General features: G+C 39.6%; 1 protein-coding gene across 1 annotated transcript in view; it reads left to right on the forward strand.

Moving 5' to 3' along the window:
• The first annotated feature begins 238 nt into the window (after positions 1-238).
• Positions 239-15,121, forward strand: part of MTHFD1 (methylenetetrahydrofolate dehydrogenase, cyclohydrolase and formyltetrahydrofolate synthetase 1) — a 64,481-nt gene continuing 49,598 nt past the window's right edge. The window contains exons 1-4 of the mRNA XM_081344804.1: positions 239-486; positions 10,910-10,994; positions 13,102-13,161; positions 14,541-14,594. Of these exons, the coding sequence (XP_081200930.1) occupies positions 446-486; positions 10,910-10,994; positions 13,102-13,161; positions 14,541-14,594 (240 nt within the window). The 5' untranslated portion in view covers positions 239-445. The remainder of the gene's footprint in view (positions 487-10,909; positions 10,995-13,101; positions 13,162-14,540; positions 14,595-15,121) is intronic.

Consider the following 15,121-nt stretch of genomic DNA (forward strand, 5'->3'; position numbering starts at 1 on the left):
AGCTGGCTCAGGAATTCTGGGAGTTGAAGTCCACGAGTCATAAAAGAGCCGAGGTTGCCGACCCCTGCACTAGGGGAACGATCGCTCCACCTACTCAGGAGGAGCAGGAGACGACGCGAACCGTCTGGGGAGGGCGACGCCCCTCCTGGATGCCTCACAGCAAAGGGGTGGTCCGGGACCTTCATGCGCGCGCGCCGAAGAAGTTAGTTCCTGCTTAGGCTGGGTCCATCTCCTCCTCTTTCCCCTCCCCCGGCGGAAGGGGGGGGGCGCGGAGGACGTCTCGGGTTGGCTGTCCGAGGGAACTCGCGCCCCGGGAGCGAGTGCAAAGTTTGCAGCCACGTGGGTAGCGCGCGGAGGGAGGAGGGTCCCGGGGGTTTTTGAACTCCTGCCTGACACCATCGAAGCCTCTTTTAGCGCAAGGACTGCAGTTGTCAGGCGAATCGCCATGCCTTCCGCGGAGATCATCAGTGGGAAAACCGTTTCCGCGTAAGTCCCTTCCATCCCCTCGGTGCACAGATTTGGGGTTGAAGATTCACGCTGATATCTGTATTTTTTTTATTTTATTTTTTGCAAACAAAGGGGTAGCGGGGGACTTTCCTGATTTGGCAGGGCGGCAACACCGTAGACATGTCATATGGTATACTTGGGTTGTTATCTAGTACCTGTATATAGGTATGATGGAGAAGAATGGGCTTATGAGAACAACGAAATCTAAGAATCCTAAATTTACAGTCCAGTCTAACGCAGTGTGATCTTATTAATCTCTGCTTAGAGGTAAATCGTATTGAATTAAATGAGCTTCCGTGTAGATGTTTTTCAAAAAAAGGATGTGGGGATCAGCACTAGCTTGGAGTCCCTGCATTAATTCCACTTTATCAGAGACAAGTTGGTTTGTGTTTTGCTCATCCATCAGCTGACCTGTTCACAATTTTATTTTGTGGATGATTGACTCAAAGGGCAGTCATTTGAACAATTGAAGTTAGTTGGGAAGAACAGTTAGTTGTGAGGAAGCTCAACTAGTGACATTGACTTTTTGTGCATATCATGCCACTGTTTGCTTAATTATGGCCTGCTGAATAACTGTTAGAGTTGTCACAGTGCTCTACACCAGAACCAAACCACATTATGGCTTACAATAATGAGTGAACCCAACCAACATCACCTATGAGAAAGTGTGGATCAGGATTGGCTCTCTTCCTACTGAGGCATATACATATGGCACAGGAACATGAAAAGTTGTTTTTCCTACCTTAATCATTTCTAGCCTAGTATTACCTTCTCCACCTTGATAAATTTGATTTGTTCACTCTCGGACTCTAGAATGCCTTAGAGAGCTCTTTTTTCTCACTTGCTCTTTGCAAACAGAATCATGCTGGATCGTTTATGCACAAAATTTGAGAAGGCTGAGTGGTAGAGCAGATACACATGCCCACTTATCTATGAAGTTTGTTAGAGGATGTAGTTGTCGCACATAGTTCACTGTGTTCTCACCACATTTAAGTGATGTGTGTTTGGAGTTAATGATTCAGTGTATTGTCATTTTATAAAAATGCATTACTCTAGAACATGGGCTATCAAAATCACAATATGTAGCTTTGGTAATACAAATGACTTCTCTAAGGATTCCTTCTTTTTTCCCTCTGTAAAAATGCCCTAGAAAGAAGCATAACCGAAGCAGTATTGAAATCACAAGGTGATTTGCTACTCCTTTCTTCCCTGAGGGTAGAACTATACCTCCTAACCACAGCAAAGGAGACAGGATTTCAACAGGCACTTGAATCTTGGTATTTGGGACAACTGCATCCACTTTGTATAAAAGGCACGCCATCTCTAATAAGAAAGGAGTGGGGTGAAAGTGTCATTGGGATTAAAGGAAAAACTGGTAATAAATCATGCGTAGATATGCATATAACTTATTAGAGCTCTAATAAGAAAGCATGTTTTTTATTTGTGTGTGTGTGTGCATTGTGGTCCGTGCCATCTTGGAAAAGTTGTTTCCTCCTATTTGGGAGCTGAGGTGACTTCTTCTAGGGAGGTGGGACCTGTCATCGGCAGTGATTGGTTGTGCAAAAGATTGGTTGTGTAATTTCCATAGAAAATTACAGCACAATATTTTAGTATTAAATTATCCCTAAAACCAGAAAGATTTGCACAGAAGATATGAATTGACAGATGACCTGACAAGTAGTGGAAACAGGCCTGTTATTTTCCCCCTCACCAATCCTGTACCTTTAATGGTTGGGCAGTTAGCCATTGCCTACTCTCTGACTCCAAATTGTAATTCTGCCCCTCCTCTGTTTCTTGGAAGAGAACTTCTAATTATTGTGCAAGTTTGTTCTGTAACACTGCATAGGTTGGGAGGTTGCTTGCATAAGCAGCTTCTGGCAGTTAACCTGTACAGGTTTTGCTATGGTGCTAAACTGCCAGGTTCACAGAATTTTGATGCTTTCCTATTATGTTATAGCATAATTGCAAAAAATATTGTTTGCAGAACAAGACCCTTAAAAAAAAAGACTGAAGCTGCCCAATTTGAATGTCAGGGATATACAGCTTATTTCATCTGGGTGCTACACTTGACCTTGGAATAACAAAATGAATATACCTGGGAGTAGATGTCTCATTGTAGATGGCAATTCTTAGTTGATCCCAAAAATGCTAAACTAAACAAGTTAGTATTTAGGTGGGAGAGCACCAGCATATCCCAGGACAATGGGCTGGACTGGAAGTTGGAAAATCATCTGGAAGAAGGTAGTGGCAACCTGCTTTCTTGCCTGGAAACAAAGGGGCATATGATGGAAATCGGGGTAGAGTATATGCTATATCAACGCATGTTGTTTTGTTTTTGTGCCTTCAAGTCAGTATTGATTCTTGTATGACTGCCTGAACAAGTCCATGCAGTGTTCCTGGCAAGATTTTTCAGAAATAGTTTGCCATTGCCTCCTTCCTAGGGCTGAGAGAGGGGACTGGCTCAAGGTCACCCAGCTGGCCTCATGACTAAGGCAGGACTAATTTGTTCAGGTTCCTACCTCAGTTATTTACTACAGAGACTGGCTCTCAGATATCTATATAAACAAATTGGACTTTTAAGAATATGTTTTCTGTACTCTGTCAAAATGTCTCAATACCACATTTCTAAATAAAGCTATGGATTGTAAGTGTAACATTTTTCCCCCAAAAAAGTAAATGGAGGCCTTTCCAGCCCAGATCAATTCCCATAAAGATGGTGCTTAATTTCTAGATGTTATCTAATCATGGTCATTAAGATAGGCCTCCATATGTGCTATCATATTTATGGGTGCCATTTTGAGGAAACACCCACCAACTTTGGACTAAGTTTTAAAACTGTGGGAAGGAGGGACCTATTGAGTATTTTTTTCTGAAGCATATCTTTGATTTGCTATCTTTCTTTATTGCTTGTTAACTCAGAGTTCTATGATTGATTAACATTTTATATCTTGATCCTGAACCTGACACAAAATGTTTGCTGTCTTTTGAAATCCATTCATTGTTTTAATGCAGAGGTAGCGAATCTTTAGTTCTTTATATGATGTTGAACTCCACGTTTATTGTCTGTGTTGGCTTGGGCCAAGAGAATTTGGACCAGCAGCATCAGGAAAGCTACAAATTTCAGATCTCTGCTTTTAAAATCATCTGTATAGATGTCTGGTTGGCAAAGGTCCCAGTTTTGTTTTGAATAAATCACACTAAGAAACATATCCAGGGAAATTTCTTTATCACTTCAGGCAGCACATTTTCTGCACACAAACAGAAATAATGTTAAGAACACCGATTCTGCTACTTTGGGGCTTCTTTGGATTTTCACCAGGATTACCGAGTTTTCAGGTGTGGGTGGGTTTCTTACCTTACAGAAGAAGGATAAAAGTGTTGTGATTCAGGGTCAGCCTGTGGGTTCGGCAGTTGGGTCGGACGACTCAGAGGAGGAGGAGGGGGGTGTTGAAGACCTTGCTGAGGGGGTTGAAGATCTTGCTGAGCCAGGCCCCTCCCACTTGGTCACCACGGAGACCCAGCTGTGTGAGCCTGACAGCGTGGATGAAGATGACCCACAGCTGGCCCTGTTCAAGGATGCTCGATGCAGGAGGCAGTCAATTAGGAGTAAACAGAGGAAGGCAATGGGGCTTCTCGGAAGGAGGCAGAGAGAAGCCACGCCCTGAACTCTATATAAGGGGAATGTGTGGGGAGGGCTGGTTTGCTGAAGGCAACCGCTCGGATAGTTCATGTTTCTTAAAGCTCCTGTTTCTTGGTTTGTCTTGTTCCATTTGTTTTTGTTGCAATAAATTTGGCAGGCGTAATTCCAGCCTCTTGCCTTCTTGAAAAAGGGGTTGTCTCTGCCTTTTCTGCAGGGCCGGTAGCAGGCTGGTACAGAACAAAAGTCTACAATTTTTCACGAGTAGGAAAGATCTATAAAGTTATTTCAGTATAATCTAAAATGGAATCATCTTTACAATGTAAGATCTAGGTTCCAATGTGATGCTCTTCAGTGCATTTATTTGTTTGTTTGTTTACATTTGTTTGTTTTCCATCTTTATTATTTTTACAAATAATTCATGCTCAGTGATCTTTCCTTTTCCCCACCTGGCTCCTTTGTAGATCCATTTATTCATTCAAAACTGTTTAGAAATGCACTTGCCTTTTCACTGATTTGGGAGTTGTACCTGTACCACAGTTGTTACTGTGTGATATTGTTTCAGACAGATTTCATGAAGGGAGGGATCTAGATATCTCTCTCCTTCCCAAGCTTTTTAGAGGAGGATATCACGAGTTTAGAACTCATAAGGATCATGTGCAACTGATTAAACAGCCCTTATGTGTGACCAGGCTATCTATGAAGTTTTAAGGAAAAGTTTCTGTTCTTACACATTCTGTGGAATTTTCCTTTCTAGCTGAATTGGCACATGAAGCAGCTACATGAATCTCTTCTCTTAATGACCTTTGGAATTGAAAGCTGTTGCAAACATTTAATATGGCCCAACAAAAGCTATTGTGGAATAGTGAATCTTGGGTCTTGGGATAAGTGGAGAGCAAATCCTTTCTCAGCCCTAGAACTCACTAGGCAATCTACAACAGGGCTTTTCAACCAGTTGTACAGGTACCACCTGTGGTACATTGGCACCTGGCAGGTGGTACGCTACCATCCTAGAAAAGTGGTAGCGGTGGAGGGGAATGAGCTGAACCAGTGGCAGCACCGCACAAGCCTGAGCGAGAGATGGCTGGAGCTGCAAGACTGTTAGGGCTCAGCGAAAGCTCCAGGATCAGCGGTTCTTCAGGGCTCTCAGAGCTCAGTGGAAGTGCCAGGATCAGCGCCAGGCTCCAGCTGGAGCTCGGTGCTGATCCTGGCGCTTCTGAGCCCAGAAGAAGCGCCGATCAGCTGGAATGTTGCAGCATCTCCAGGGTCTTGTGATTTACATTCAGAAGCTTGGCAACTGATTCATATTTATGACGGTCACAGTGTCCCAGGGTCATGTGAAGTGATCAAAAGCTGCTGCAACCACCCAGCAGAGGGGGGGAATAAAAACCAAACACCCCCCACCCCACCCCCACTACTAATCCTCAACAGAAATGCTCACAACAGTGAAAACCTTGGACAGGAGGAAGAGCGCCAGGTGGGCAGGCAGGGTGTCTTGCTCGGCTGTGGCTTGGGGTGCAGTTTTTTAGTGCCATTGTAACTTCAAACAATCACTACGCGAACTGTTGTAAGTCGAGGACTACCTGTACTTCATCATTTTTTTTCATTTTTTTTGTCATCAAGTTTTTGACACCTTGCTAGGCAACTGGTGGTATTTGGATGTTGCCACATCCTAAAAGTGGTACAATGGGTGAAAAGGTTGAAAAGTCCTGATCTACAAGCAGCATTGTCTTAAATCTCAGATTGTGCTAAATCATGATTTTTTTAGCCACTGTTTTTTGAATAAGCCACATTTGGCTGCATTCCTGCATACTTTAACATTAAAATGTATCTAAGTTGTTCTTTATTATAGAAAACTAGACAACCCAATTATTGTTGGGTCTTTGTCTGAGAGATTTTTCCTTACCTAAATAGAGAAACAGAATGACCACGGGTGGGCAAAAAGCAGTGAGAGTGGGAAGGACTTCTGACTTCCTGCCAGCTTTTCCAGTGATGTTGACTGTAGGAAGCTGGCAGAAAGCTCTGGCAATTACAAACGTGATTGCAGCCATGTAGAAACACTTGAAGCAGCCCCAAATTTGCTGTGGATCCCAAATTTGGGACACATTTCTGTAAGTTACCCCATTTGAGTTATGCTGATTCAAAAAATGTTGCCCAGTGATACACCATTTTGTCCAATTGCAGATTGCAATCCAACAGGACAATAGTAGTAGTAGATAGATTGCAAGACAGTATAGTAACCTAAACCCAGTCCCCACCAGGCTCCTTTCTTTCTTTTTTACGTTAAGAAGGGAATATGGCATTATTAGTGCCAGCCAACCTCTATTTTCAAGAACTCTTACAGGCACCATAGGGTTTTTTTTGAGATATGAAAATGATAAGTGGATGTAAGCATTGCTTAGTTTGGATGGGAGCCTATCTGCCCAGGAAACAGACAAAGGGAAGCAGAATCAGGAGGGGGATCTGGAGAGTATGGCCCGTAAAATTGTGATGATTTCTCACTTTTAACTTCTTAGATGCCTCAGGAAAGCCATTTTTTGTACCTGCAAGATCCTCAGCAGTTATTTGGAAGAGGATCAAAAATCTAAAACTGTCCAGCAGTCAGAAAGTTTGGGATTCCCTGTCATTAATCATATTGGCTGTGTTTCTAAGCAATTTGCTAAAATGAAAATAAATTAATCTATTGTGACTTACTGTGATGTGTGAATCCTATCACTGAACTCTTTAATACTCTTGTAAGATGAAAAGACTAATTGCAGTGTAATAATTAAATTATTTAAATTAGGAGTTTAAGATGTAATAAACCCATTGGGCAAAATGGGTTTAACTACATTTATTTCATTCTGAATCTGGGTTTCTTAAACTAAAGTCTACATATTTAAATAATAAAACAGTTATTTTACTTGCCACTTAACAGGAATTCTGTGCAAACATCGCATATCCCTATCCGTTCATTTGGGAACATAAATTACAGGTGCTAAATTAATTTGCTTGATTTGCAAATTAATTTCATCAGACCCTTTATACCCAGCTTAGGTGCATTTTAAAATCACTTTACATTTATTAAGCAGAATGCAGTAATAGAAATTTTGCTACTTAGTACATATGAAAAAAACACATTTGGATGACAAAAAATATTTTATGATCTGCAGTACAGGTAGTCCTCAACTTATGACCAGAAGTTGCTAAGCAAGACATTTGTTAAGTGAGTTTTGCCCCTCTTTATAATCTTTCTTGCCACTGCTGATAAGTGAATCACTGCAGTTGTTAAATTAGTAACATGGTTGTTAAGTGAATCTGGTTTCCCCATTGACTTTGCTTGTCAGAAGGTCACAAAAGGGGATCACATGACCCCAGGATGCTGCAACTGTCATAAATATAAATCAGTTGCCAAGCATCCAAATTTTGATCACAAGGTTATAGGGATCCAGCAGTGGTCTTAAGTGTGAAAAATGGTCATAAGTCACTTTTTTCAGTGCCATTGTAACTTTGAACAGTCATTAAAAGAACTGTTGTAAGTCAAGGATTACCGGTGTTAGAAAAAGCTGGGAATTAACTCTCAACAAGCTGAAGTGGATGTAATGGAATTCTCGGAGAGGGATTTGGTGAAATATTAACTGTTAGAAGAGATGTCCATAGCACTCAGCTCTGTTATCCAGTGGAAATTACTAAATCTATTTGATCAGCAAAAGTCGAAACTGGTTTGATGACACATAATCAATAAACTAAATATTGTGAAATTAAAGCTAACAGAGATGTTAACTTCTTACAGGGCTATCTCAAATGTTGCCATGAAAAACAAGTATTTGGAACATTAGGAAAAATTTATGGAGATCGTGGATTTTGGTTCACCCAAAATAACCCCTTTGTTTGTTGATATGGCTTTTTTCCCCTCTGACCTCTGTTCCCGATTTATTTTACCGGTACTTATGTATTTTTTTACCCTGTGACTTAATCTGTAGTTTCATTAATGAAAAGCAAGAGAAAATGCCACAGCATCATTATAGGCATTATGGGAGATTAGAAGGATGACTGGCATTATTTCAAATGCCAATGTCGAAAGAAAATTAAGACAAAGATAGCTAGAAATCAAGTCCTACCAGGGGAGGAAATTAGGTAAACTTAATTTTGAAGAAAAAAAAATCACTAAAAGAGTATCATGTGGAAACATCAGTAGATCAAGGAGATCTACTGTGTAAGTTCTGAACTGCCTCAGGAAAGAATGGCCAAAAGTCCATTGACTCCAAAAGATGACAGGAAAAATATTAGGGGTTCAAGCCCAAGCTAGCATGCATATTGGACTTAATATTTGTGTTCCAGAACAAGCAGATCTTCGTAAATACGGGTCTACTTTTGTGTCTGCAATTAAGCCACTTCCTTCATTGCTTCAAGTCTCTGAAGTTTTGGATTCAGGATGCAGTTTTATGAGTGCAGAGTTGATTTATTTTTGTACCTGTGTAAAATCTGACATAGGCCCTGCATAAGCAGCATCAAATATTTAAAACCTCTTTCTCCAATCCCTGTTAGTAACATTTTATGATGCATAGAAAGTTGCCTTCTCAAATCTTGACAACTATTTAAGCAAATAATAACTGGCTTCATGTGTTGCATTACTTCAAATTGGAGGGTGTGTGTGGGGGTGGGGGTGATATTATAAGATGTTACAGCGCTTGTATTTTACCAAAACATGGGTTATGATTTTCCATCACAAATAAAGTCAGTCAATTCTAGCTCAGGAATAAATGATTAAGCAGAACCTGGCTTAATGCAACATCTGTAGCAGAGAATTATTAAGTTCTACTGGTCTTTCAAACAACGTTAAGAAAAAATGTTATTTGCAGTTGCGCTCTGGGTTCACCAGATGGCACTGAAAAGTGATGATTGTTAATTTTATTAGAGGAGAGTGTATGGTAGTAAATGATGTACAGTAGCAACTGGTCAGTTTCACTTTCTTCTTCAGTTAATGAGGACCCAGATTGTTGGGGGCAATTAAGCTGACTTTGTAATAATGCCGCTGGGGGGGGGGGGTGTGAAAGCCCTAATAAGCAGGCATATACATAGAATGAAGGCTACTGCTAAGCTTGAAAGCCGCCCTGAGTCTTCGGAGAAGGGCGGGATATAAATGGAATTAAAAAATAAAAAATAAACCAGACCTGGGCATTTTACAGTCCCTGGGCCCAATCCAGCCCTTTTCCTATCCCTGTCCAGCCTGTGGGAGGGCAATCAGAAATTAGAAATCAAATGTAAATAAGACATAATATATATTCTTACCAGTAGCAGTTAATCAAAACCATATAATTTACTACTTTTTAAAAAGCAATAAAATTAATATTGAGCAGAATTAAGTTCAGCCAATTGGTTTGGCCCTCCACAATCCCATTTTCTCATGTGCCTCCTTGGGCAAATCAATTGTCACCCCTGCTCTAAACTAAATATTTTCCACCTAATTATTAAACATAAGAAATACTGTTGCATAATATTTTTTTGTACAAGAAAAATATTGATGGCTGGACTCAAATCGCAGTTATTGTTAAAACTCCTTTGGGTCTGTCACCTTCCTCATAGGATATTATGTAACTTTGTAAAATCAACAGACATATATTGTAAATAATAAATAGCAACAGTAACATTTTGTTGATGTTTCTTTTCAAACTGTCTCAGATCCAGGTCATACAATGGTCCTGAGGGGTCCTTTGTGCTCTCTGATCTTGGTTGTTGTTGTTGTTTTTTGCAGATGTTTCATTATCCAAACTAGGCAACATCATCAGTGTAGTAAGGAGTAGCTTTTGCTCTCATTTTATACTCTAGTAGTGGCTTCCCCTGTCAGTGTTGGTGGGGGTGGTTCTTTGTTTGGGCTGTTTGACAGTTCCTTTATTGGGGGGTATTGTTAATCTTGGAGTTAATCTATGGCCATCTGGGTGCTGATTGCTGGTGAGGAAGTCTTTTTGTTCTGTTTTTGGCTTAACTGTCTCTTTTGCATGGTTAAATACATACAAACCCCACTGCTTATTACCACTGATGATGTCACCTATTTTAGGTAATGAAACCTCTGCAAGAAAACAGCCAAGCTCGCAGAGCAGGAAGGACCTCTCATTTCAACCCTGAGCTACAAATATTCTCCTTTATTGATAAATATGTCAGCTGGCCAGTAAACACATCAGTTTTTAAAACTGCCTTTAATAATTGTTCCTCGTTAGACTTCACGTCATTTTAGGCAACTGCATCCCTTCACAATTGCACTGTTGACTTGCACCATTGATGAGTGATACTTTGTGACATTTTATGAGCAAAGAAATGAAAGTTGGCCAATCATTTTTACTTCGGCAGTTGATGCATTTCTTCCCCTTTCTTCATTCTGGTCAAGACTTACCTCTTCGAACAAGCTGGCCTGGCCTGATGGGATGGGGTTGGGTTTTATTAATGTGTTTTAACTTATTTTTAATGTGTTTTAACTTATTGTAAGAGTTGTGGGCATTTTGTTTAATCTCTTTTAATTTTTGTATTTTGTATTTTAACATGTACTGCCCTGTTCACCGCCCTGAGTCCTTCGGGAGAAGGGCAGTATACAAATAAAATAAATAAATAAATAAATAAATAAATAAATAAATAAATAAATAAATAAATAATATATTTGTGGAACTGGGAACTAAAAATGGGAAAACTAAATGGTGCAAATTTAAATCTTGGGCTTGTCTTTGGAACTAGATCCCACTTCCAATTTTTTAATCTAATGTTTGCTTTCTCTTTCCCACCTCTTCTTTCTAGCCAAGTAAGGGAGCGGCTGAAGAACCAAGTTACAGAAATGAAAGCAAAAGCTCCTGGTTTCAGGCCAGGCCTTGCTATTCTGCAGGTAAGGGCTCTCTCTCTATATATATAGTCAAGCCAAGCATATACAGGTAGTCTTTGACTTATGGGCACAGTTGGGAGTGGAACTTCTCCCCCTAAGTGAGGTGGTTAAGTGAGTCACACTCAGTATTACAATCTTTATGTTGGAGTTGTTAAACAAATTACCAGGGTCATTAAGCAAACCATATGGTTGTTAAGTGAGTCTGGTTTCTCCCATTGACTTTGTTTGCCAAAACCCGACTAGGAAAGTCACAAATGTGAATCAAGTGAACCCGGGATACTGCAACCATCATAAATACAAGCACCTGAATTTTGATCATGTGACTGGAGGCAATGCAACAGTCATAACTGTGAGGACCAGACACTTTTCTCCATTGTAACTTGGTCACTAAATGAATAGTTTTAAGTCAAGGACTATCTGTAGTAGTTTTGGTGCACTGTTGTTTTATAGCACCTTAGAGCTATTCCATAGCCTTTTCAATCAATAACAACTCAAATGAATCTTTCTTTGTACAATGAAGGGTCTATATAACAGCAAATTGTTGACAACACAATTTAATATGTCTGTGAATTATGAAAACTTTATAGGGAATGGCAACTGCATCCAGAGAGAGAATTTTTCTGGAAGTGTGCAAACTCTGAATTCAAAGGAGAAAAGGGAACTTCAGAGCATGCAGGGATGCTCATGTAGTATCTGTCAGCAAGTCCTTAAAACTGCTGGGATTACACTGTAGCCAGAAAAACAGCTACATTGTTCCAGAAAAAGATGCATCTACTTTAAAGGTTTGCCAAGAGATGCTACATGAATGCTTCTGCATGCTCCAAAGTGCCTTTTCCCTCTTTGAATTCAATGTTCTGCACAACCTTAGTGCCATATCTTATAATTTTAGATGCAAGTTAAAACAGGAGAAAGTATCCAAGAAACCTTTCATAGTACCAAACGTTTTATTTCTTTTATCTTCTATTTATGCTACTTGCATGTGTCTGTAAAGTCACAGTGAGCTCAGTTTGAGGAAGACATTGTCTTGTACATTACTAACACCCTTGTAAAATGGCTTTTTAGCTTAAAAATATGAATATATTCATATTTAGAGTGAAGGTTTTAAAGTCTGCCATATTCCAGTTAAGTACACTAAAGAATTCCCCTGTAAGAAAGAACAAAGTTTGTATCTTCTAAGGCAGATACAAGATCCCAGTTGAGCTAGTGCAGCAGTGAAAATATAATTGGTACAATGTGGCTTTGCTCAAAAAGACCATTAAATCCAATTGAGAGAAAACTTTAGGCATAGGTGTCGTGGTTGAGGTGCTGGCCTAGAAATCAAGAGATTGTGAGTTCTAGACCCACCTTACGCATGAAGACAACTGGGCCAGTCACTCTCTCTCACTCACACACACACACTCTCAGCCCAACCCACCTCACATGCTTGTTTTGTGGGAAAAGTAGGAAGAAGGAGTATTAGCTATGCTCACTGCCTAGTTATTTATAAAGGATTAAAGGTGGAATAAAAATTTAATAAACAGATAACCCAGAAATTTGCTTATGTGGAAACGTTATCATTATTATGAGATTAATGACACATGTTATTCTTTACATTGTACTGTACGCAAAATTGTTTTCCAGCTATCATTAAAGTAACAGATTAAGATGAAAAGGGACTTTGGAGCAATATAACATATTATTAGTATCATTTTGTTCTGTTTTGGCAAAAAACAATTTCTTGGAAGAGTAAACAATAATCTAGGATAAAGAAATATATCCTAGAATTGTGCAAAATGTTTTGAAGTCATCATTAGAACCCTTCAACTTTGAAACACTTTCTATACATTTAATCTTCAGTAGAATGGATGAAAGGATGAAAGGCTTATAACAGTGGTCCTCAACCTTTGAGGCTTGGCGGTCCAGTGGGGGGGGGAAGAGGGGAACCGACTCGCGCAAGTCAAGCTGCACATGTGTGTACCAGCCCGCTGCTCACGCAAGTTGAGCTGCATGCATGCACCAGCAAGTTGGTCATGCAGCCCAGTTCTGAACAAGCCACGACCCAGTAGTGAGCCGAGGCCCAGGGGTAGGGGATCCCTGGCTTATAAAATAATTTGATTTATTTCCCCCAAAGGTTGGTGACCGGGATGATTCAAATCTCTACATTAGCATGAAGCTGAAGGCTGCCGCTGAGGTAATTCTGCTTTTCACAGCATTCGATTAAATGAAACATTTTGTTCCTATTTGTGAATTTGGCTTCAAGTAGAGAAATTGAGATATATAGTTTCCAACTGTAATCTGTAATTGTAACCATAACTTTTCTTATTAGGATTAATGGATAGTCAATTACAAAAGAGCACTGGAAGATTATGTTTATATATAATTGCTGCTATATGTGCAAAAATGGAAAGATTATGAAATACCCACAGTGGAGGGATGGTTGGCGAAGATGACAGAACTAGCAAAAATGGCAACATTAACTTGTTTGATTAGAGAAAGATCAACAACTACATTTATTAGTGACTGCAAACCTCTTTTAGATTTTTTGCTGAAAAGAGAAAAACTATGGGTTTGAAGATTAGAAAGGGAAGTTTATGGAAAGAAGGAAATTGTATGTAAATTTAGATAGGTGGTAAAATATAAATTATAACCACTATTAAGGAAATTGGAAGCCATTTCTTTAGAAACTCTCCTTTGTTTTTCTATTTTCTCATTATTCACTATTTTTCTTTATTCTCATTATTTTCTCTTATGGCTTTTGCTTTATTAAAAATTTTAGATGGATGGACGGATAGATGATAGATGATAGACAGATAGACAGATGATAGACAGACAGGCAGTCTGTAACCCAGGAAATAATGTTGGGGTGCTCCTTCCATTTGAAAAGCAACATGTGGAAACTGTGTAGTAGTAGAAAGTCTGCAGAGCAGGGGTCTTCAAACTTGGCCTTTTTATGATTTGTGGACTTCCAACTCCTAGAATTCCTCAGCCAGCATGCCTGGGTGAGGAATTCTGGGAGTTGAAGTCCACAAGTCATAAAAGGGCCAAGTTTGAAGAACCATGCTGTGCAGGTTCTTCCCTTCTCCTGGTGGAAAGACTTGGTGAGAATGGTCTTCAGCTGTACAAAGTTAGGATAAGTAGCCTGTTGTGGAGAACTGTTGTGGTAGCTAAGGATAATTTGCAAATTTGCACAAGGGCAATTGCTAATTGCTCTAAAGCTACTGTAAAGGAGTATACACACATATATACAGGTATGTACATAATTTGTTTTTATTTCTGATTCAAGGCCAGAATTGAACGCATGATTATTTTTTATTTTCCCACACTGTACTACAATGACAGATGATGAAACTGTGCTTTGCAGTGTGACAAGAAAGTTGCCTGGTTGCTAGACAACCGAGGAATACATTTTCCTGCCTTTGCCCAATGAACATTTTAACCTCCTACTATGTACCTTTTTTGAACTCTGCATGAGGAACATTATAAAGCTTGCAAAATGAGACTCTTTAACCTTCATCTGATCATGTCTCAGTTCATAAACTCTGTCATTTATTTGGCATTTTGTTTTCTCAGATCGGGATCAATGCCAATCACATCAAGCTGCCAAACACTGCTACAGAAGCTGAGGTAATCCAGTTCATTTTAAGACAGGAGTCTTCAAACTTGGCCCTTTTATGACTTGTGGACTTCAATTCCCAGAGTCCTTCAGCCAGGCACACTGGGTGAGGAATTCTGGGAGTTGAAGTCCACAAGTCATAAAAGGGCCAAGTTTGAAGACCTCTGTTTTAAGACATGTATGCATCAGCTGTATGCTATCACATCAGCCTCACCTGGTAATGTGTCTTCTGTTGCCCCTTGGAAATCTGTATTGTTGAAACAATCTGAACTATTTGTTGAAATGATTGTTTTCTTTCTAACATTAGCTACCTTCGGTGTCTAAATTTAACATTTTTATTTGGGAACTTCTTAAAAAAATTACTAGGCAGAAACCATGGCTAAAAATAGCTTGTCATGTCAAATCATTGTTCCTACTTATGTACTCGTGAATAAACCATGGTTGGTTATGTGGACACATTGAACTCGGTCATAAACCTTGTGTACACTGCTTCATTTTGAAATGATTCAGTTAATTAAAAATAATAAATGAAAAGTAT

The sequence above is a fragment of the Vipera berus genome (assembly GCF_964194415.1).
Source record: "Vipera berus genome assembly, chromosome: 1".
Lineage (NCBI taxonomy): Eukaryota > Metazoa > Chordata > Lepidosauria > Squamata > Viperidae > Vipera > Vipera berus.